This window comes from Furipterus horrens, unplaced genomic scaffold (assembly GCF_987537825.1).
Source record: "Furipterus horrens unplaced genomic scaffold, mFurHor1.1.pri manual_scaffold_4, whole genome shotgun sequence".
Classification (NCBI taxonomy): Eukaryota; Metazoa; Chordata; class Mammalia; order Chiroptera; family Furipteridae; genus Furipterus; species Furipterus horrens.
The window spans coordinates 42,434,074-42,459,239 of NW_028327174.1; the positions used below are offsets into that span (position 1 = coordinate 42,434,074).

At 37.8% G+C, this 25,166-nt stretch overlaps 1 protein-coding gene and 1 long non-coding RNA gene across 2 annotated transcripts in view; one reads left to right on the forward strand and one right to left on the reverse strand.

The window, feature by feature from the left end:
• The window catches only part of SLC2A13 (solute carrier family 2 member 13), a 293,233-nt gene that overhangs the window by 30,338 nt on the left and 237,729 nt on the right, over window positions 1-25,166 (reverse strand). Inside the window, exon 7 of the mRNA XM_090275514.1 lies at window positions 12,982-13,107. Within this exon, the coding sequence (XP_090131640.1) occupies window positions 12,982-13,107 (126 nt within the window). The remainder of the gene's footprint in view (window positions 1-12,981; window positions 13,108-25,166) is intronic.
• LOC150011593 (uncharacterized) lies at window positions 1,575-24,070 on the forward strand. The gene is made up of 3 exons (XR_016510664.1): window positions 1,575-1,639; window positions 12,617-12,765; window positions 23,953-24,070. It is a non-coding gene; the product is annotated as an uncharacterized LOC150011593 (long non-coding RNA).

The following is a 25,166-nucleotide window of genomic DNA, read 5'->3' on the forward strand; positions in this document are numbered from 1 at the left end:
TAACCTGGCAGCCAAGGACAGTGGACTGGAGTGCGCATGTGTGAACAATGATGTCTTTACTGTACTAGTTAGTGAGGGCGGTAGACGTTGTTGAGTGAGCATGTTTACAGTGTGGCTGTCACATTCAAAATGACTGAGTGAGCAGAGCAATGAATCGGCATCATATTTTGTGTTAAGCTTGAACTTTCCTCCATGGAAACTATCTGGATGATTCAGGAGGCTGCAGCTATGGGCAACTGGTGACTGGCAGCTTCGTCATGACAACATGCCTGCTCATGCATCATGTCTCATGCACAGTTTTTTGGCAAAACATCAAATCACCCAGGTGACTCAGCCCCCATACAGCCCAGATTTGGCACCCTGCGACTTATGGCTTTTCCCAAAACTAAAATCACCTTTGAAAGGGAAGAGATTTCAGACCATTGATGAGATTCAGGAAAATATGATGGGGCAGCTGATGGCGATTGGGAGAACTCTGTGAGGTCCCAAGGTGCCTACTTTGAAGGGGACTGAAGCGTCATTGTTCTGTGTACAATGTTTCTTGTATCTTCTATCTTCTTCAATAAATGTCTCTTATTTTTCATATTACATGGCTGGATACCTTCTGGCCAGACTATCAATCTATCTATTTATCCAGTCATATATGTATGAATATGAGTTCAGAAACTAAACAGAAGGAAGAAAAAGATGGAACAAAAAACTGGTGCACAGGTGGATAAATGTAAACAAACTGTGATTAGAATGGTGGGAAAATCCCTGCATATACTGTTTAGAAAAACCCCCCAAACACATGGACACAGACAGCTGAAATATTTATAAAGAAAAAAAAGACATATTAACAAAAATAAAACTGGTGAAACTGCACAATAATAGACACAATGGATTTTAAGACAGAAGCAGTTATCAAGAATAAATGGTACATAACAATAAAAGGTTCATTTCATCCGAAAAATATAATAGTTCTAATCTCTTAAACACCTGATTAAATATACTTCAAGCTATTAGACAAAACTGCTGATTTCAAAGAACTGACAACTTCACAATCATAATAGTAGAGTTTACCATTAATTCTCATAAACTAGATTAATAAAAATAATCATCTGTCAAAAACAATTTGTTTACCAGACACGTTATGCTTATTAAATAGCTTTAGTATTCTGATTCTTTTGCTCTCAGCTTATTCTGACACTTTTGGTAATGTAGTATAAAACAATGGGGCACCGAGTCGTTAATTAACTTACTCAATATTTCCTACATGACTGCTAGGCTCCAGGCATTGTCTAAGTGTCACAGCACTAAACAGGAAAGGTCTCTGCTCTCATGGAGCTTACCTTCGATGTGGGCACACAGAAACCAAATAGATAAACACACAAATATATTATATATTAACATGTAAATATAAACATAGTTTTATAAGAAGTGAACAGAAAAGTAAGAGTAGTGCAAGGAACCAAGCAGGGGTAGGTACTTTGCTATTTTATAGGACTCATAGGGAAGGCCTCTGTGCTACGGTGACCACTGAGCGGAGAAGGAAGAGAGCGCCCCCTGCAGGTATCTGAAAGGAGAGTTTTCCTGGCAGCGGGGAAAGCCCAAGATGGAAGCCGGCTGGTATCAGCACCAACAGAGGATGTAGTGCATAGTAAGTCATCAACGAAGACGGTATTGGGAGATCGGATCAAAGAGGTGTGTGTGTGGGTTGGGGGGAGTGGCAGGGGGCGCCATCGCAGAGACCTGAAGAGAAGAGCAGTGTGATTTGGCTTCCAGTGTTAAGGGGTCACTGTGGCTGTTTCGTGCAGAACCTGTGGCGGGGAGGGTGCAGAGGGCCAGTGTAGAGGCAGGGAGGCGGGTTAGGAAACTCTGTAGTAATCCAGGGGAAAGTGACAGCGGTTGGGCCCGCGGAAGTAGAAGCAGCAGCAGAAGTAGGATTCTGGGTCTATTGTGAAGAGGGGCCCCTCGGTTAAATGGTAAGTCTTTCCAGGCAGCACCCCTGTGTTACACTCCTTCTATCTGCTTGTTAATGCCTCTGATTTGTTTATCTTCTCAGATTCTTTACTCTCATAGGCTAGTGGTCTGAAACAACTGTATTTAAAAACGGATATATTGCAATATACTTAAAACTTTTTTGAACAAGTTGTAGATACTACTGATATTTTAAAAAATCATTCTGCATAAGTAACCATTAAAAGGCAAAGTGAAGTGAAGGGAGTTGAGGAGCGGCACCTCCTCAGTAACTCAGGCACGAAGGAACCTGGAGCTCGCTGGGCAAGTCAGGATGAAGGTCTTAGACTAAAGGACACATCGAGTAGTTACCTAGCCTTTCCCCCACTTTTGTTTGCTGAACAGAAAAAGGAAAGATCATTGAGCGGATTATTATGGAAACACAGGCAGAGAGCAGGAAGCTGTGGGCTGGATTTGCTTATCTCACAGGTGACTGGACAAACCAGCAGGAGACAATTAGTGGCTGCTGCATTCATTTAACACTTTCCTGAGCAGCGGCAGCCTCCCTGCCTCTTTCTGATATTGACTACTGAACAAGCTTAGAGTCACATTTCTTGGCTACAAAACAGATGATTTAAAATCACAGAACCAATTTGTATACAAATGTATAAAATGGTTTCACAAGGGCTTTGAGAATGCAATTTCACAAACTAAAATTTATGAAAAAAAATACTGACAAGTTTATATTTCAGAGTTGATGCCCTGGATCTTGTCTGGAACCTCTGAAGCTCAAAGATCAGGCCAAATGTTCTCACTTCACTTTAAAAGGGAATGAAGGATGTGTCAGAACCAAACCTTTGCGGAACAAATTGTCAAGTGTACTATAATACTGTGTTGTATACTTAGAAAAGGTAACTATGTGAGGTGTTGGAATGTTAATTAACTTGACTGTGCTAAACATTTCACAATGTTTACTTTATTAAACGTGTTGTACACCTTAAACAAATCATGTTATACAACCTAAACATATATGATTTTTATGTCAACCATACCTCAGTAAAGCTAAAAAAATAATAAAGAATATGATATATTTTCATGATTCTTTAAAGCTCATAAAACAAACGAATGATTTAGAAATGATTTTATGGTTTGAAGATTTTTCCCTCAGTTATGCCATAGAAAGTTTAAGTACATCACCATGATGGGGGAATTAAACATTATTTAAAAATATTTTTTAAGGTTGGAACAAAATTGTGCCAATATTATAGTTCATATTTTATATCAGAACTACTCTGTCCCACAGTTTGCCACAAACTTAATTCTCAAGCATTCTGTTATTAGAACTTTAAAGCTAGGGTTGATTTTTAAAACTCTATGTATTTGCACATTCTGCAACATATTTTCCTACACTGTCTCTCCCAAATGTCCTTGACTCTAAGCACTATACACAATAATACTTTTCTTTGTGTATTGTGTACAAGAACATTCATTTTTAAAAAATTTTGAAGTATGCTTATATAAATGTTCTATATATCTGTCCAAGATTATACATCTTGATTTTTAAAATCCTCATCTGAAATATTGATGTGAGAGAGAAACATTTATTGGTTGCTTCCCATACACGCCCCAACCAGGGATCAAACCCTCAGCCTAGGTATGTGCTCTGACCAGGAACTGAACCTGCAACGTTTTGGTGTATAGAACGATGCTCCCATCAACTGAACCACCTGGCCAGGACTGAATATATTTTAATAGCATGTAGCACAATATCAAATTTTAATGCTACAAAATGACTTCAGAAAAAAATCTCTATTTCCAGCTATGATCTGGAGGGACTGAGCAAAAAGGAAAAGACTCATGGGCATGGACAACAGTGTGGTGACTGTGGCCATGAAGAACAGGTTAATATCCAATCTTTTCCCCATAGCATATATCAGAAAGGAAAAATACATTTTTATTTATTTTATTTTTAGAGGGTCCCAGGACACATGTATCTCTGAAATGAAAATAAAGTTGACTAATCCTTGGAGCTATTTATTTTAAAAATAAAATTCTTAGATGAAATGAGAAGGCACTTATCATAGCAGAGGACAAGTGACCAAGCTGTGACAGGTGTTTCCATGAACTCAGGATGCCTAGAAATTACAGGGACAGAGCATTGTGTTCTGACAGCTTCCAGGTTGCCGTTTCGGCATTATTTTGAAACAGTAAGGATCTTAATTGGTACTGGTTTATGGATTTCTGCCAATTTCAAGTGATGAAACATGGCTGTAACTGTACAAACTGTAGAAGTTATAAACCCAGATCATAAATAATGGGAAAAAAATCTTGCTTATTTTTTTTTTAAGCTAGCACTGAAACCATGAAAACAGAAGGACTTGAGGACTAAAATGATGTATATTAAGGCAGTGGCTCTTTGATTTAAATAACTGGATTTTAGTCCACACATGCTGTCTATCAAGAAACTTCCTGAGAGTATTTGAATTTCTAATGCTGTTCTTTCTTCATTATACATAGCAACATGTATAATCTTTTTAAATGTCTTTATAAAAACATTTTAAAATGCAGATACCACCACCATACCTTCCTATATTAATGAATTTCCAAATATCTTGCCTTACTCTCTACCTATTCTAAAAAATCATTCTTTCCTTTTCTATCAGAATTTTATCTTCTAAATCCAAAGTCAAACACATTAGCCCCTACTTGAGAACTGTAATAGCTCCCTACCATCTGTAGCAATATTCTCCAAACTTAAGGAATTTGGTAATCCTTTTTGTGATTGCTTACCATATCTTTCTTTTCACTGTAATAGTTTTAAAAAATGAGCTTCCTTTAATAACATAAAGAATTGTAAGAGGAAGAGCAAGAAATTGAAAACTTAGTTGAAAAAATAGTGAAGGAAAACTTCCCAAATTTGGCACAGGAAATAGACATACAAATCCAGGAAGCAGAGAGTCTCAAACAAGCTGGACCCAAGAGGACCAAACCAACACACATCATAATTAAAATGATGAAGGTTAAAGATAAAGAGAGAATCTTAAAAGCAGCAAGAAAAGAGAATTACTTACAAAGGAGTTCTCATAAGACTGTCAGCTGATTTCTCAAAAGAAACTTTGCAGGCAAAAAGGGACTGGCAAGAAATATTCAAAGTGATGGAAAGCAAGGACCTACAACCAAGATTACTCTACCCAGCAAAGCTATCATTTAGAATGGAAGGGCAGATAAAGTGCTTCCCAGACAAGGTAAAGCTAAAGGAGTTCATCATCACCAAGCCCTCATTACATGAAATGTTAAAGGGACACATTTAAGAAAAATAAAAATATCAGGACTATGAACATAAAATGACAACAAACTTACAACTACCAACAAATGAATCTAAAAAACCAAAAACAAACAGGAAAAGAACCACACATGGAAATCACATGGAGGGTTATCAGTGTGTGTGTGGGGCAGGAGGGATGGAGGAAAAGGTGCAGGGATCAAGAAGCGTAAAAATGGAGGGGGCACTGCTGGAGGGGAATGGGGATACCAGGCATGGGGGGAGGGGCAAAGGGAAAAAGGAACTGGGACAACTGTAACAGCCTAATCAATAAAATATACTTAAAAAAAATAAAAGAAAAGTAACATTGTGTGCCATTTCCACAATGGAATACACCTTATCTTGCTTTGTCAGTCAGAAGAGAACAGGTTATGCAGAGGTAACAAAAGAGCCCCAAACCCAGTGCCACAAACTGGGTTAATTTCTTGCCCATGGAACAGGTCCATCTGAGGTCAGCTGTGGTTCTGCTCCATCTTTTCTTTACTCTGTACCCAAAGGTAATGGAACACCTTCTACTCTGGGACACTCCCAACTTTACTGCACAGGAAAAAGACATGGCAAATCCTTGTTCTTAAAGCTGTAGTTCAGAAGTGACACATATTGGGTCTGCTCTCATTTCGTTAGCCAGGGCAAGCTGTGAGGGTAAAATTGAATGGGCAAGGGAAATCAAATCCTTCCCTAGTGAGTGCAGTAGATATGTTGAACAATAATGCAATCAACCACACTTGCCAAGAATAGAAGAGAGTTATAATAAAAGTGAAATGAAAACAACATTGTTATTAATTTCTAGTTAGAAAATGTGTTAACACCATGCTAGTGTCAACTGGCTTTCTTCTTAATATTTTAGGATATTTGAAAGAGAACAGTATCTCACTATGTGATACAATGTCATAACCACCATCCTGGTATCCCATAAAATCATTCACCTAAAATCACTGCCAGTATGCTTTCCACACCTTTAAAAATGTGCCTAAAAAAAAAGTCAAAAAATTCCTAAAAGAGACTCTCTGACACTGATCCAAATTCATACTTCCAGGATCAGCTCCAGCCATCTACTTTCCTTCCTCTTGTCTCCATTGTTCCCTCTTCTCCTTTTCTGACAAATCCCAGCCTTCCTAGACTTCATTTCCTCTCTGCAGTTCCACATCTTCTGTTGCTTAATTGCACTATTTGATGAACCAAGACTCGCACTGTTATTTTACATTCACCAAGCACGTGTAATTAAAGTCTTGGTCCTTATCCCTACACTAAAAGTCTTACAGTCTTCTGTAGTGAGAAATAACTTACAGACTACTTTTGGAGAAGCATGAACTGATGAATATTTTTTTAACTTAATCTTTATTGTATTTTTTCCATCACCATTTAGCCCCCTGACACCCCCCTTCCCCCAGCAATCCGCACACTGCTGTCCATGTCCTTGAGTCCTTTTTCCTTTTTGCTCAATCCCTCCACCCCCTAACCTGCTCCGTCTCCAGCTGTCATCTGTTCTCCATCTATGATTCTGCCCACATTTTCCTTGTTAGTTCAGTTTGCTCATTAGATTCCATATATGAGTGAAATCATATGGTGTTTGTCTTTCTCTGACTGGCTTATTTCACTTAGCGTAATGTTCTCCAGGTCCATCCATGCTGTTGCAAACGGCCTTGAAAAAAAAGAGTCCAGAGGCCTGCAATCTCTGACATTACTTATGTATGGATGAAGCTTACATATATACAGTATCCAACTGCAGATCTTAAAGGGAATCATTGAACATAGTGACTCCTAGTCAAGCAAAAATATAGTATATTTTAAAAAGCAAAATGGATTAAAAGAGGCTATATTAGATTCTCCCTATGAAATACACACTAGCAAAAATTACTTGTGAACTATACTGTTATTCATTTAGAAGCATAGCTTGAGCATTTTAAATCTGAAACATAAATAACTGATAAAAATATCAACCCTATACATGAATGCTAAGATACTGATATAATTCATTAATGATCAAATAAATTTCTAAATGCAAAACTGATACATAGCCTGAAAAAAAAAAGGTGAAGAAGGGAAAATCTCATTTTGCTATTTGGCCTAGTTTCATAATGTACTTGATCTTAGACTTGCACCGTAGATGTTGCTTCCCTGGTAGACCAGTGAATGTTTCGAGGAAATGCGAATATTCCTTCCAATATTTTTAAAAAGTATTCTTCATGTAGCACGACTTTAAGCAATATGTAGTATGCATACTTAAAGTACATGGTTAAGTTTTATTTAACATTTTTTTTACTGTTTGAATTAGTACCAGGTAAACATTTAACACTATTAATGAAAATCACATCACTATCCTTTTTCTCTTTGAGGTTTCCTTTTCTGAAAATAAGTATGAATGTGGAAGATGTAACTGAAATGAAATGATGGAAACACCATATCTTCTTATTTAAAACTGTGGCCCTTTCAAACCCTTGCATATTTTCTGGTGATGGTAACCTTTTCCACTTCGTCATTTAACAATTATTGATTGAATGCCTGATATGCACAAGGCACCAAGGAATTAAAAATAGTGCAGTATCCAGACACTGAAATTTATAATTTAGAAGAGAAGATACATCCACACTCACATTGCTGTAAGACAATATAATTATCATATAAGTTATAAGGGAAAGTGCTAGAGGATAACAGGGGAGAGTAATAAGCATTTTTTTTCTGGAGTTAATCAGAGAGACTGCAAGGAAACAGTGACATCTGATCTGCACTAAAATAATGGTTAGGAGTCAGGCAGAGATCAAAAGGAGGAAGAAGGAGGGTAAATTCTAGGCTGAAAGCACAGCATGAGGGAAGGCACAGCTGGGGGAAATCAGAACAGATATCAGAGTGATAGCAAGGGGTGGATTGGCTGGAATTCTGTGTGGGAGGTGGTGGGATGCTCAGAAATAGGTTTGAGGTTGTATCAGAGTGCAGCTTTGAGAAAAACACTGCTGCTGAATGAATGTGATAAACCAGGCATTCAGTGTGAGTAAGAACAATAGACTGCCAAATAGGGGATCTATCTAGCTATTTTAGTGTGTCTAATTACAGAGCAAAACGTTGCATTATAGGACACAAATACTAATTCAGCACATTAAGAAAGTACCACTCGTTAGCAATACTTTTAAAGAGTCAGGATGTTGGAAGTTCCAGAATAGATTATTTATGATTTTGTGTGTGCAGAGCGAGGTGATGTAGAGGTGGATAAAAAGACACAGATAAATAGAAAGTATTCTAATGCACTTATATGTTAGGAAGTGCTTACTGTAATCTAGAAAATGTGTTACTGACAAATAAAAATAAAAATAAAAATTACTACAAGATATTTTCTGCTTATATTTGCCTAAGGCATAACATTGTTACAAGTGTTTTAAGATTACAGTCTTATTTAATCTTCATAAAAAACATACTGTTCAACACAGCAATACATTATTGCCTTTTTACAGATGAGGAAAAAGGCCCAAACTTATGAGATAAATGGTAAAAGCTCAAATTTGAAATGGCCCGACTCTAAAACGTGTATCATTCTGTTAACCAATTGTTGTCTCCCTAAAATGGGTGGGCTTACTGGCTTTTTGACTTTGAGAACTCATTCAGACCCTCTAAGCACTGCTATCTTCATCTGTATAATGGGAATAAAAAATCATATGATTTTGCAGTTAGTTATTTAGCAGGGCTCCCATAAGACTGTCAGATGATTTCTCAAAATAAACTTTGAGGGCTAGAAGGGAATGGCAAGAAACATGCAAAGTGATGAAAAGCAAGGACCTACAATCAAGATTTCTCTTCCTAGCAAAGATATCATTTAGAATTGAAGGACAGATAAAGAGCTTCTCAGACAGGAAAAAGCTAAAGGAGTTCATCCCCACCAAACCACTATTATATGAAATGTTTAGAGTCTTCTGTAAGAAGAAAATAAAATATATGAACAATAAAATGACAATAAAAACATATCAATAATTGAATCTAAAAAAACAAAAAACAAAATAAATGGACAAGCAGGAAAATAAAAACAGAATCATAGATATAGAGAACTTTTTGATGGTTGCCATCAAAAAGGCAAAGGAATTAAGAAGTACAAGCTGATTGTTACAGAATAGTCATGGGAATGTAAAAAACAATACAGAGAATATAGTAGTCAAAGAATATATATCCATGACCATGAACATGGACAATGGCATAGAGATTGCCTGAGAGAGTGGGGGAATCTGGATGGAAGGGGTCAAAGAGGGAAAACTGGGACAACTGTAATAGCTTAAACAATAAAGTATAATTTAAATTTTAAAAAATCATACTTCATGGAGGTGTTGAGTTGGTTTTGGAAAGTTTTTTTTTTTTTTCTCTTCTAGAAAATGGTCCATTTAATCTGTTTTTAAATGCACTGGACATTATCAATAGTATTTATTCTCTTATGATTTTTGAAATCTTTACTATCTGTCCTTACATGCTTTCTCTTCCATTCTAAATAGTTTGTGCCTTCTCTCCTTTCTTAAAGAGTAATGCCAGAGTTTTTTCCATTATGTGGCTCTTCTCTGAGAATCAACTTTTGTTTTTTAATTCTCTCTAGTATTTCCTTGCTTTACATTATTTTTTCTCATCTTTTAAGGTCCAACCTCTGCTTATTCTATAGGCTAACTTAGCTCTAGGTCTAACTTCTTGTGAATCTTTTCAGTCATTAGTTTTAATGTTCTGTTTTCCATTATTCTTAATCTGTTAATTAATTTAACTTTTTAAAAAAATTTCCAAACTAAATTTGTATTTGCATGGGTGGGGGATGCATGTGGGAACTACAGGGGGTGATGGGCGGGAGAAGACTATCCAACACTTATCGTATTGTATTTCTAAACGTATGCTGAATGATTTTTAAATGAGTTTCCCTTTTTTATTACTAATAGTGGTGAAATACATTTAACACAAACCTTACCATCTTAATGAACCATTAAAAATTTTTAATTGAACAGTTCAATAGTGTTAAGTATATTCACAATGTTGTGCAAGCAATCTCCAAAACTCATTTCATTCTGCAAACAAACTCCATGTCCATTAAACAGCTACTCTAGTTCCTACTCCCCACCTTCTACCAGCACCATCCTTCTTTCTGTCTCTATAAATTTGACTACTCTGGGTACTTCATATTAGTGGAGCCATTGGGTATTTGTTATTGTGTAACTGGTTCACTTTACTTATCATCGTATCTTCAAAGTTCACCCACGATGTATTATAGTACGTGCCAGAATTTGTTTAAGTCTGAATACTATATCTTTGTATGTATATATCATATTTTCTTTATTCATTCATCCATTATGTAACAGTTGGATTGCTTCCATCTTTTGGCTATTGTGAATAGTGTTGTTGTGGACATGGGCATTCAAATGTTTCATTAAAACTTTGTTTTCAATTATTTTCGTTATATACCCAGAAATGGAATTGTTAGATGATACATAATTCTATTTTTAAATTCTGGGAAACTGCCATCCTGTCTTCTACGGCGGCTGAGCCATTTTACAGTCCCATAAATAGTGCGCAAACTTTCTAATCTGTCTACATTCTCCACAATTTTTATTTTGTATTTTGATAGCAGCCATCCTGATGGGTATGATGTAGTATCTCACTGTGGTTTTAATTTGCATTTCCCTAACGATAACTAATATTAAGCAATTTTCATGTACTTGTTCACCATTTATAGATCTCCTTTGGAGACCTAAATGATTTTTTGAAACTTTACTGAAATATAAAACCATAAATATAATTGATTACATGGGCAAGTGGTTTTCGTTATGTTGAGACAATTCACAGTTTATGAGGATCATCAAACCATCTCCATCATTAATGGCATTATCATTCTATTTGGTGTCTTTTTAGGAAACAGCTACAGATAGAGGTAAGAATATGTGGCTATGAACTGCCGTAACACTTGACCCTGAAATATCTATAAATCGCATATTTCAGATGTAAATCCAAGGTAACTGTAGATTTTGCCCTGAGAATTCCGTTCTAGGTACTTGTATAAAACCTATCAACCAACTAATAAACAAACATATAGTGAATGCTATTTAACTACAAATGGATATTCTATTGTAGAAATTTTACATGATGAACACATCCTTCCTTTTTCTCTTTTTTTCCTAGCACAGAGTGAGGCAACCAACATTGCTCAGCACAGAAAAAAGAAAATATTTTTTTCTAAGAATATTCTACAAACATAAAATTTCTTCATATATTGTATTTAGTTCTTTGAATATTTCCTACTTGAGTGTTACCTGTGCCTCACTTTTCTCTAGTAGTGTGGTCAGTCAAGGAATAATAATACAAAATATAAATAAAATATAAGAATATGCTGCAGTAAAAGAATATACATTTCTATTAAGGAGTTATATATTCAATACTTTGTTATTTGCAAAAGTAAGAACAAAACTCCTATTTTAAATCCCTTGGCCTCTAGACCTTTTGAGAGTAAGAGAAATGTCTAATTTTAGTGTCCCCTCTCCATTAGTAGACATTTCTAATAAGTTTAGAAGTTAATTCTGAGAAATACAGGAAGCGACATACATGGATTTCATAATATGTTCATAATTCTAGACTAGAAACTTTCAGGGTTTTTTGCATTGAAAAAGGAATCATAAAGATTAAAATTAGAAACAATTACTTCCAGAAATATTTAGTCAATTGACTCCCTAATGAAGCTTGGCTAATGAGAATTATACACTGGGTATTTCTAAAAGAAGCTCTTTTAAAGCTTTAATTTTAAATAATAATTGAATTTCTTTTACATACTTTTTTTTGGTAATTAGTGTATTTAAAATATGGTCTGGGTTTTCACTCAACTGTCATATAATTTACTTCCACTTCTTTGGAGTAATTCCTTAGTAAAATGATTAATGATAACAGGATAATGATTAACAATGGCAATTGTATACTTTATAGTTCCTAGGAGGTACAAGTACTTTATTACAGATTTCATTACCTTCATCAGTACTATGTAGCAGACAGGATAAGAACATATTATTCACTTTATGGGAAATTAAAACACAGAAGAGGTCAAAGCCATGCCAAATAATATTTACATATTTTCTGTGACCATGGATATGAACACATTAGTTCATAAATGTGGGGAATATTGGTTCTACACAAATATTTCATTCATTTGCCTACTACAAACCAATGTGATCTGTCCAAAAGAGAAAGATTTATAGCTTTCCAGACTGGTTACATGCTAGGATTACCAACTTTTATCCTTATTTTGCTAAATTTCATTAAACTCTAGGAAAGCACTCTCTAAGAAAACAATAGTTTCATGAAAGAACTTAAAGTTACATTCATTTGTTTGACTCGACAATTTTCTGTCTTTCACTTAAGTTCGGGAGTTTGAACATCTCTGGTGCAGTAAAACAATGTGCGATGGGGAAGAAAATGCCTCGCCAAATACAGGAACCCCTGCCTCAAGATTCAGACACCTACAGCCTAGGGGAGAGGTGCATCTGGAATCTGGATTTTCTCACCTCTAGGTATGAGTGCTTCCTTCTCTAAGTCTGTGAAACACTGTTGCAATGCTTTAGACCCACTCTCCTCAGTATGTGCTGCAAAGTTTAAAAGATCGTTTAAAAAGACCAGTTCAAAAGAAATGCAGTTATCCACACTAAGTGCAGCCACTCTGTAAGTTTAAACTCAGGCCTCCTGAAATTCTACTGCATATCCCTCCAGTACGTAAGGAGTTGACATACCTGCCCCAGGCTGCCTCATTTGTAGATGCCTTATTAACTGGAACACAGGAGGAGTCAATGATGGTTGATTTGTTCATCTTGTAGCAGAAACCGCAGTCTGGATCCAACATACATTCATTACAGTAACTGTGAAATGGAAAGAGTTACAGCTGTGTTAGTAGCAACAACTGGTGCTCCCCTGCACTTTCCACTCTACTTTGCAGCAAAAAGCGTGGGTCCATGAGACTGGTTTTGGCCATGGCACAGTGACAGGTGAGGTGATGAGGCAGGTGAGGGCTGGCAGGCCTCTCCCACTGCTCCCTCTCCTGCTGCAGCACCTTCAGAATCCACTTTGAGATGGAGGAGGCTTAGATTTGAGCCACTAGTCAACCTGCAGTAAGTCAACTATGCTTTTCAAAGCCACTGAGATTTGTTCTCAAAGCATGGAATGGCCCATCCTGACTCAGCTAACTGGTTCCAAATTTATGCCAAAGCATTTATTTTTCTTGTTTTTATCATGTACCACATCTTTTAAATATGAAAAATATACTTTTCCTATATATATTCTTTTCTTAAAAAAAGACATTCATTCAGCGCCATGATACGATTATTACATTTAGCAACCAACAGCATGGGTGCAAAAAACAAACTACATTAAAAACCCTCTGTTAGAATGCTTTACACTTTCCACAGAACAGAAACTAAAATAACCTGTTATACAATTAGTCACAAATACAGTCCTTGAGGTTTTGCCCATTCACATGAGCGTTGTCTAAAACATGTCTTCTGTGTAGTAGCTGGCCCCGCCACTACTGTGCTTGGCTGAGATCACAAATTTGTTGTAACCTGTGGCTTCCCCGTCACTTCTCTGGCTCTCCCCTCCTGCTAAGCTTTGTTTCCTGGCAGTAATTAAAACCCCTGGCACTGCCATAGCTGCTGCTGGAACCACCACAGCCACCTTGGTTATATTTTTCCTATATATATTCTGAAGCACAAAAATTCAAAGAGTGAAACAAATTATATCTAAATTAAAAAAACAAAAATACTACCATTCAAATAATAGTCATTGTTAACCTCTTTTAATTAATTAATTTGTTTGTTTGTTTATTTATTTATTTATTGAGGAGAAGGAAGGGAGAAAGAGATAGAGTGAAACATCAATCAGTGCCTCTCGCATGGGTCCCAACTGGGGACCTGGTCTGCAACTCAGGCATGTGCCCTGACTTGGAATCGAACTGGTGGCCTTTCACTTTGCAGGATGATGCCCAACCAACTGACCCACACTGGTCAGGGCCACTGCTAACATCTTGGTGGACACTTGTACTTTTAACAAATATATATTGAGCATCAGTTATGAGTAATGCTTAATTTAAAAGCAGTTAGTGTAGGAAAAAAAGCTAACTTTTCTCTAGGTTAATTACATCTACTGGTTGGATCACAGAGCCAATAATCAATTAATTTCTTGCAATATCCAGCTGCCAAAAAATTCTAAACAGGGAAAATCCTATAGAGGGCAGGGTTTTCCGACCTGAGCCCACGGTGTGCTTGTAAAACGGGTTTTCTTGCTGTCACGCTCACTTGCCAGACAATTCTGAAGCAGCTCATACATGGCAGGCCACACCAGGCACTGGAGATACTAAAATAAGACAGAGACCCTTCTCCTTGGGAGATAAAAGGCAAGGGTGAGAGACAGGTACGCAGTAACTAGTGGCAGTGTAAGAGAAACTACTCTTAAGGACAGAGGGATGCTCATTTGCCTGTAAGATCTGGGGATAATTTCAGAGGTGCTATTTGAATTGGATCATAAAAGAAACTCACCAGACAAAGAGGTAGAGGGAAGGGCACTTCAGAGACCTCCTTATTTTACAATTAAAGATCAGTCAGTACAGACTTTTAAATATCTACTGTGTACAAGTAATTATACGATGGAGTATGGGGGACCAACAAGGGAAGAGCAACTGTAAGTTGTCTGGAAAAGATGTGAATCCTGACTCAAAATAAAAATACTTCTTTGATTCATTTAGCTAAATGGAAAAATAATGGCATTGTTTTAAAATTATATAATTATTATTTCAGCTTCCCTCTGCCACTTTTCCTTTGCAAACAGCCACCCTATTTTTAAATGAGATTTCAGCCCTGTACTAAAAGCAGAAAAGAGGCCTTCAAAAGCCTATTGAAAGGTCAATGCACTTTAGAGAGTTGATAAAGTATTGTAAATAGAAAACCATCCACATCTGTGGTAAGCAAAATAAACAAAGCAATAGAAAGCATGAATAGTCCCCAGAGCTTCTGGCTTTGAGAACTACACTAGGTTAATTTGGAAAGGCAGATAATAATTCTTACAAGTAGTTTGTTTATTTTGCCCATATGAAGTGGTCTCTCTAACAACCCTGATTGTTCCAATGGCTTTAAATGGTACTATTTGGGAAAGATCAACTCCCACATATTCAGAGAAATGACTCTACTTCTTTAAAAAATAAGTATTTCCTATAAAAGGCCAAGAAACAGAACGATAAAAGCTAATAGTTACAGAGAACATACCACATATACATGTCAGACATATGGGGTATTACCCATAATGCTCTGCCTCCTCCATCACTCATTCAAGCACCCAACCCCGATCACATCTCCCGTTCTTCCAGCTTGCTTAGTAAACAATCCCTGCTCTGCCATTATCACTCATTCAACAGATATAAATGTTACACTTCCTATGTACCAGGCACTATTTCAGGGACAGGGACACATCTATGAACAAAACAGGTTCCTTACACTGGTGGATATGATTTGTGTTAGACTTTCTTGTGACCCCCAGCTAACTGCTCCCCTACTTGCTCCCTATTTAGTAGCTTTTTTCTTTCTTTAGTTCCACCCTTATCGAACTTGTAGACCATGGCCCATCGTTTCAACATCCTGAATTTCGCTGACCGTTTATCTTTCCATCACACCCATCTAGCCCCAATCCTAGCCATATACAAATGCAAACAATTGCCTTTTCTGTGCCTTCACCCATACACCCAAATGCAACCGAAAGAATCCTGCAACAGTTGTTCCTCTCTAATGCACTACTACCAGTCTCAAAAGGTTCCTCAACACCCTGCAATTCTCAATAGTTTTTTCTAGCCAACTCCACACAAGGACTGTTTCAGCCACCCTAAGCAAGGGCTATTCTTCAAATCTCTAATGCTCCATTTCCTTTTACTCTCTACAAATGATCTCAATTCCAGTTTTAGAGAAAAAAGAGATGAAAGTGGTAAAGATGGGAACTTCATCATCTTAGAGCAAACATTTAAACCATCCTACTTTCTACGCTCCAGTTACAAAGAGAAACCTGCTCTTAACCTAAGACTACCTGCTCTCTGTAGACTTTCATCCCATTCCATCTCTTTAGGCCATTTCAGACCCTTCTGTTAACTGTCCTTTTTTTCTCTTACATGCCCACTGTCTTAAGGTAGAAGATGAGGTTTTCGATTTGACCTCTTTCTTCCTTTTTAACATAGAATTTATAGCTATAAACTTCCCTGAAAGCAATGCTTTAGTTACAGCCCATATTTGATATGTTGTGTCTTCATTTTCATTCCTCTCAAAGTATTTTCTAATTTCCCTCGTGATTTCTTCTTTGATCCTTTGAATTAAGGAGTGTGTTATTTAATTTTCACATATTTGTGCATTTCCTATTTTTTTTTCCTTTAGTGTTTCCTAACTTCACTCCATTGTGACTGGAGAACATACTTGGTATGACTTCAGGCCTTTCTAAATTTACCGAGGTTCGTTTTAAGGCCTGGCATACCTTCTTTCCTGAGTGCACCTTGTGCACCTAAGAAAAATGTGTTTTCTCTTGGTGGTGACATGTGACATGTTTTCCAGTTATCTGTTAGATCTCGATGGTTTATAGTAATTAAGCTAATCCTAACACATTTTAGCCCTTGGTTTCTAACAGTCTTCACCTCCACTTTGTCTATATCCTGAAAATGATCATCATCTACAACAGGGGTCAGCAAACTACAGCCTCTGAGACAAATCCAGACCAAAGCTTTAAGGGAACACGGCCATGTCCATTCATTTACCTACTGTCTGTGACTGCCTTCAAGTTTCAAGGGCAGAGAAGAGAAGTTCTAAAAGAACTCATATGGCCTGCAAAACCAAAGATGTATACTATCTGACTACTGAGAGGAAGATTACTGATCCCTGATCCAGAACACCTATACAGCCCCTATGCAGATCTGTAACTCCTTTCCTTCAAGGCCTCTGGCTTCCTCACTTACGAGTGAGGTCAGCTGCTCTTCTGCCGCAGAGAACTTCCACGGTGCTTTCTTCCTGATCCTTCACTCATTTCACGGCTGTGCGTCCTCTGTCAAACTGTCAGGGTAAATCCCTTTAATTACTCTCACCAGATCGTCAAAGTCTTTGTATTTAAGTCCTTCTGTAACTGTATAGACAGCCCCAAAACTTTTATGCTTCCCTCCTCTCCCCTCCAGGATGCTCTGTGTGGTGGCGAATCAACACAACCCGGCATACCGATAAAAGTGTGCCTTTGAGCACTCAGCCACAGCTGAAGCCTCAACTGCCTCCACAAACTCTTACCTGGGCCTCATCAGCGACATCCCCCGCTCCCACAACTAACGCACCACATAACCCACAACTCTCCTCCAACCCCAATCCTTATTCCCCAACAGATCCCTTAGAAGATGGCCTTGTCTTACTTCACAGTGAAAACTGAAGGGACTACGCATGAATTTTCTCAGCTTTCAACTCAGACATGAACAAAGCCATCTACACCCACCTCTTTTCTTCCAGGCTCGGAAAAGGGTATTCAAAGATCATCCCTTTACCAGGGCTTTTAATCTCAACCCCTACAGGCTTCACCAGGACTGACCCTAACCCTAACCCTAACCTTCTCCAATTCGTTATTTCCTTCTTTATATTTTCAAACCTCTCCCAGAATTTACCCCATAGTTTATGTGCAGGCTTAAGCTTCTCCCATATTAAAAAAAGCATGAAAATGGTCCTTTCTACTACTCCATAATATCCCGCCAAACTAGTTCATAGGACTCATTCAGTAAAAGAGGTCAAGTATTCAAAAGTGTTCAAAGCCTTGCCATCCCGGGGAGTGGGCTGCTGTTTGGGAACTGGCGTGGCCAACCCTTATCTGTGACCTAGAAATTTTTTCATCATATAGATGATTTTATGGCAAAATTCTCCCAAATGTAACAGCATTTCTAACTCTGACTTGACATTTAGAAGGTAACAGAAAACTTTAAATATCCTGAGTAATCTGCTAATTGACCTTTTACAGAGAGCACATAACATAACTGTGGCTTTAACAAATGACATTAAAAAAAGGAACAACTTCTAGAAATGGCTATTTCTTATTCATGATTTGCTCTTTAGGCTTTCTTGAACATGACCTAATGAATTTATGTAAAGTTTTCTAAATATAAAGCTGAGAACTTAAATATATTGGTGCCAAATCAATGTTCACTGAAACTTTTAAAAATATAACAGTAAAATCTTTAATAATGAGCAGCTCATAAATGTATTTCCATACATAGAAATGATAACCACAAATATTCCCCATTCTGAAACTTTCCAGAATGAGAAAATACATGTTTAAAAGCAACAGAGTATCCTTTTCAGGAGCGATAACATTCATCTGTTTAACATATGAAGTATAAATAAATCATTCAGAAAGCAAGGTGTCTGTTACTGAAGCAGTCCGTATTCAGTACCCATGAAGACCAAACTCTTGTAAACACATCTGAATCCTGAATCATGACCTCAGATGTCAATGCTACTTCAGGGGCCCTGAGAGGGGCAAGAGAGGTGTAAACTCAGCTCTGGGTCTGAGTCTTTCATGGACTTCAGAAATTACATTTTTTCTTCATTTGACAGGTTAAAATGAAAGTAAGAAAATCAGGAAGGAAAAGTTTACTTATCTTCTTAAACAGTTAATTTTCCCTTGAAATATTATGGAGATTTTGTCTCCACCAAAATATGCTTTAAAATACTCCTCCTCAGAACAACTAAATAAAAAGGCTGTGGTTTTAATATGTACTTACTTAAATTCATGACTTAAAAAAAATACAAAAACAAAAAAAAAACACCTGATAATAATTTACAAATGATTTATAGATTATACATTTGGAACTGGGAATCAACTTTTATTCTGAATCAATTAATTTTTTCTGTCTGGAGAATCACAAGTTCAAATGTGAATATACAGTGTCTGCATTCTTCCTGAATGCACAGTCACACTGACTTTAATATATTTTCTTTATGTCAATGCAAAAAATATATAGGCTGTTTTAAAATGAGAACTTCATAGTTTTTTTTAACCTATCTATGTAAACACTTCTTAAAATTGCCTCTCTTTGGGGATGCATTTTTGTTCATTTGTTTGTTTTGATAATCGACTGTTCAATTTTTAAGTCGTATCCAAGTGTGGCCTTATGCACAAAGAAGGAAATCTGGAGACCAAGTCTGTTTTATATTTTTCATCAAACCTGACATCCTCCAGCTGCACGCCTACCAGACTGTAAATACTTCCCACAGAGAAAACAAAATCAAAAGGAAAAATCTATTTTGGCATATATGGCTTTGCTTATCAGTTCTTCCACGGGCACTTGGAGGGCTTTTCAATTTTCATAGGAAACGAAATGTTTGAATGTGAAGGACAAAGTAAGTTCTGCTTGGAGAGTGAGAGAAACCATCAGCCCCTGGAGACCCAGAAAGATTCTGATTTGGAAGATGTTCTGTGTGATAAAAGATGAAATGAGATAACCTGGAAGTCATCCCCCTGGATATCATCATGTCCTTTGACGCCTGTAATTCTATTTCATGTAATCATGTGCTCTTACAACTGGAACTATCAGAGAAGGAAAACTCTGACTCCAAAAAACCTCCGCTGCCTTGCGGCATACCTCTTCAGGGGAAAGGCTAAGGGAGTAAACCCCGACAGAAAATCCGGAGCCGGAGTCCCTAAGGCGGTTTGACGTTGTAGTCAACACCGGCAACTCCTGCGGCGCACCTGAAGCCAAGCTGTATCGACTCCGTCTTTCCCTTGGACCCTTCAGCTGCGAAGAGAGGGGGGGTCTGCTGCATGGGCAACAGCAGACCCTCCATATCACCCTGCCCAGGCTCTGTAGCTTCAGCTTCACTGGAGAGGACACTCCAGCGTCATCGCAAGATGTCGATTCAACACGGGAGGAGACAGATACCGTGTCACTCCCGAGTCGGACTGCACAGCCATTCTCGGCGGTGCAGATAGACTCTTAAGAAGCTACACCATCGTCTCTCGAGACGGACGGCTGCTGACGACGACAACTGGAACCTACCACACTGACAGGATTTCATGAAATTCGAAAGAATTCAAGGTGGATGAAACCAAAGAAATCAATAAATTGATTTACTGGGTGGGGTCGGGGGAGGATGGTGCCACCAAAATACTAGTATGAGCACAGATATTATTCTTTACAACCAGGTTCACCAGTATAATTCATCTCCACAACTGGAGGAGGAAGCTAAGAACAGAAGAGCTTTCATGGTGTTCATTTCCTCGTTTGAGCGTACACATATAGTCTAATTTGCTTAAAGGGGATTTCTTTGTTATATTTGCTTCTTGTCTTACATTACTTTTTTCATATCCATCTACCTGTGTGAAAAAGTCCTTAAAAACACTTACCCAAAATGAACAAAGCAAAAGAAAAACCACAATTTAACTTGGATCAGAAAGATACTCATTTTCAAAGCTATGTAGTTAAGATCATTTGGCTCTAAGGAAACCCAAGGTGGTCAATGATTAAAATATTTTAGAATGATTTAACTTTAGGTTAAGCACTTGTTTTTATATTAAAAAATGTTCTATGATGATCCTTAAAATGACAAAATAAAATTTGAGCTGTGAGTCAATACAGGCAAATAAAAGTAAATGAACAAGAATTTTTTTTTTTAAATTCTCTTTAAGTCCCAAATAAACTATAACTCACACACATAAAAAAGATTTCTCAGAAAAACAATCTCAATTTTACTGAATGACTGAATGACCAAAATGGCCTTTAGTCATAAGGAATTATTTTTCACTTACCAGAGGGCATATGCACCCTTTGGACAGCAGGAGCATCCTACAGCCTGGCTGGAAAATTTCAGAATGAAGAGTGGTCAAGAGCTAGGATCTTAAGAAAAGCTCAGTTCTATTGTCCGCTATGCCACATCATTTTCTAAAATTGCCATAACTTCTTTAAGCCTCAGGGCCATTGGTAAAATAGGGGAAATAACAGCACCTACCTCAGTTTTGCTGAGGGTTGAAAGAGAATTGATGTAAAGCTCTTAGCACACTGGTTGGCACAATGGCAACTAGACAATAAATGGTGGCTGCCGTAACTAGTACTCCTTTTGAATAAACAAATCACTCATTTAGTCAAAACACTCATTTTGAACAAACAGGACAAAGGGCAGCTACTGAACTGGTTTACAAAGCCAAAGAAATAGGGCAACGTGTTTAAAAGATTCTTTCTCCTTTTCAAAGCTGGAAATAAATTATTTAAGAGGGCCATATTTCTTGTTATCTTACACTTCTAATCACTATTAAAGAGAACTAAACCATAAAAGTAGGTAGAGCTATATTTGGTCAATTAATTCATCCTTTCTGCTATAAAGCAGAACCACTCATAAATGTCCCACAAAGTTAACAGACTGCCTATCTCTACTGTTGTGTTAAAACACTGCTGGTAATCTATCCCTATATCCATTTCTTGCTTCCTCCTTTGTTAAGAGAATCCTTTTTTTTTTTTTTTAAATGGGAACACTGTGGTCTCCCCTTCCTCTGTCAACCACTGAATAGAAGAAGATATTTCCCAGTCTCCATTACAACTACACATGGCCATGGGGCTGTAATGGGAAGTAGTGTGTGGGATTGCAGGAAAACTTCAAAGGGAGCTGATTTAGGTAGGAAGCAATGCTTCTACTTTCTCCTTCTTGCCTGTTTCAGACCTGATTGTGGAGTTTCTACAGCCACCATGTGAACTTGGGAAGAAAAATACAGATGCAGTATAGACATAACAAAAAGATAGGAGCCTGGACCCACGAGGATATTAAGCCCAGCCCATTTGCTCCAAAAGTCCTACCTTTGAATTTATTTTACATGAGAAAGAAACTTCTTTCTTTTTAAGCCAGTTATTTGGGGTTCATTTGTGGTATGCAGCCAAAGACAATCCCTAATTGATGCAAGAATATTTTTTCAAATGCTTAAGACATACTTTTGCTCATTTCTAAATATAACTGAAATATAAGCTTCTACTCAAGTCTCGTCACTCTCTAAAGATACAAGACTTGAGTGTTGGTTCAAAATGCAAATAAAAGCCATTCTAAGATATTGAACACTCCAGACAAGGGACTATTTCTCATGCTTTGTTTCCTTAACAGCTGGCACAATAGCTGGTAAATGGTTAGCATTCAGTAATGTAGAGTGAAAGAAATGAATGAAAAGTGGGGAAGAGTCCCTAATAATGTGTCTGTGTTCATATGATTGCATATTAGTAATGCTGATTCTCCTAGCACCTCTGTCCAAGTCTAGTGTGGTGAACAGGACATTTAGCAAGCACACTGGTTCCTTCAAGTTACTTGGACACCAGAAAAGGTGACTTGAAAAATCTCAAAGTTAATGCCTCGGTCCTTTAATGTTCTCCACCTAAGGATGGCTGAGCCTCTGTGGCTGGCACGGCCTCATTTGTGAGACTTGAGCTCAGTAATGACAATGATCTTGAGTGTGCTAGCTTATCAAGGTTATTTTGTTTCGTTATTCTGCTTTTTGATGTGCTCATGACTGTATCTATCTGACCTGAGTACATCTCTGATTGAGGTGGTAAATTGTTCCTTTGTGCCTCTTCCTTTTAGGGTCACTGAGCAGTGAAATTTCTTTCTATAGTGCTACAATTTCTCTCTGACAGGATAATTACCATGTTTGTCTTTCTTGGAGTCTTATACATTCATGTTTATTTGGGTTTCATTTATCTGTAAATTTCTTAGCTTTTTCTGGGAATATGTTCAATCTGTTGCTTTTCTCTTTTAATACTTTAATGTTCAAAGGGCTTGTAGATCCTAAGGTACTTTCAGAATTGTATGGTGATCACCCTCTTTTTTATTTTCTCCTGGTTAAACTTCAGGGTCTGATGAATTTTTAAAAAAATATTCTTCCAGAGAATATTTTTTCTTCTGTTTTTGTTTTCAGTATGTATAATCTGGCTTTAGTTCTGAAGTTTAAGATCTTTAGATTCTTGTCTTTCCACATCATCCTTATAATTTAATTCAACTTGAGTTTATCAGAACAAAATAGACACATGCTGAAAGCCAAATGTAAGACTCTCATCAAGTAGAAATGAAGCATTATCAGTAACTCAAAGAGTGGTTCAGGGAATCGCAAGGGACTTGAGAACCTTCAGTTAGCTTAGGTAGGCATAAGACTGACTGAAAAATGTCTTACTGATTTCCAAGTGAGTTCATGTAATTATTGCAGTTACAGAGGAAAATGTACAATCATGCACACATCAGTTCTTAGTACTTGCTTAAATCAGGAAACGTTATATAAGACATGATGTTAGTTGCTAGGATTGTAAGAAAAAGAGCAAAGGAAAAATGAGAGAAAGTGAGGAAACATAATGCCTGCTTTCAAGATACAAATTTCTGTTTCAGAAGACAAGCCATAAAAACTGGGTAGTTGTAAGTCATTCCAGTCACCAAGGCCCTACAGTATCACATCCCTCCACTTCAGATCTCCATATAGACTCTTAAAGGTTTGCTCATCCACTATCTCCACTTTGTTGCCAGTGTGATTTGTGTAAAATACAAATCTGATGGTGACAATCTTAATAGCTTCACCTTATTTTTTAAATGAGGGAGTTCAAAATCATTACTGTATTGCTGGTCCACATGACTACTTGTAATTTAAATTCTCAACAGACTCTTTACTTTTATTTCTGACCATTTCCTGCCTTTGCATAGAGCTCATCCCATGTTTCCTGAAGAGAAGTAGAGGCCGTATCTGTTTTCCCAAAATCTGCCTGACATTCAACATCTGCTGACAGAGAACGACCTTAGGAGCCTTCCCTGGGAACCAAAGGCATTGACCCAGGGTCTACTCTCCAGAGGCACCAGCCCCTCTGCCACAGGGATGGCCAAACCTGCCGGAAAGGGCCTGCTCTTTAAACTTCTCAAGGAGCCGATGACGGACACCTGGAGCACAGCTGTGGAAGGAAGGAGGCGCAGAGGGTCTCTATCCTCCGCAGCCACCACAGCACAGGCCACCTCGGGGCAGGGCCTTGCTGCTGTCCTCCACCAACTCGGGTGACTCCTGGTGCAGCTGGCCACCTGGCCACCTGTCTAGCAGAGGACGGGGATAGGAGGGTGATTGGGTCAGGTGAGGGAATGGATGCTCAATGGGGAAGTTGACACTGGCTGACAAGCAAGCCCCCCTGCCTGGAAAAGGGAGCAGAAGAGAGACAGTTTTAGACCCTTTAGAGCTGAAGAGCCAACACAGCTCTCGTAAGCCCACCACAGGCATTTGCAGATCCCGCAGCCCACAGCCCGCCCGCCTCTGCACTAGTAGGCTGTTTCTCTTCCTGCCAGGGCCTTCGTCACAGAGCTTAAAACAACTGCTCCTCATGTCATCTGCAAAATGTTACGCATGTAAGGCACAAAGTTTAATGAAAGAAAAATATGAATTCTGTGAAGTTGAGTATCTGAAACCAGAGAATATCATATAGTTGTAGTTTTTAGAAAATATTAAGTTGCTGCCTGTTTCCACACACATGCTATTCTACCTGACTGGAATGCTGCCTTCCCCTGCCTTGGTCTGTCTAATTCCTACCAGCTCCTCTCTGCCCAGCTTTGGAAAACCTTCCGTAACACCCTAAGAGTCAATGGGTTTAGCAATGGGTGGTTTCAGGAACTAAAAAGGAGTTATTACTTGAAAACAATTACATGAATGGCTCTTTAAAATAGTGAGTTTCTCTATTGCACTGATATACCTTTCAACAATCTAGGTATTAAGTAAAATAAGGTAGCCTTTGGATATAAATAGAATAGATATTTATATAAAAAAGTACAGACATCTAACTCCTCTTACAATGCTCCTGCAGTTGCACTGACCACTGGCAATTCTCATAACAATGTACATCCACTTTGGTACATGGGTTGGAATTCCAAGTACAACGAGC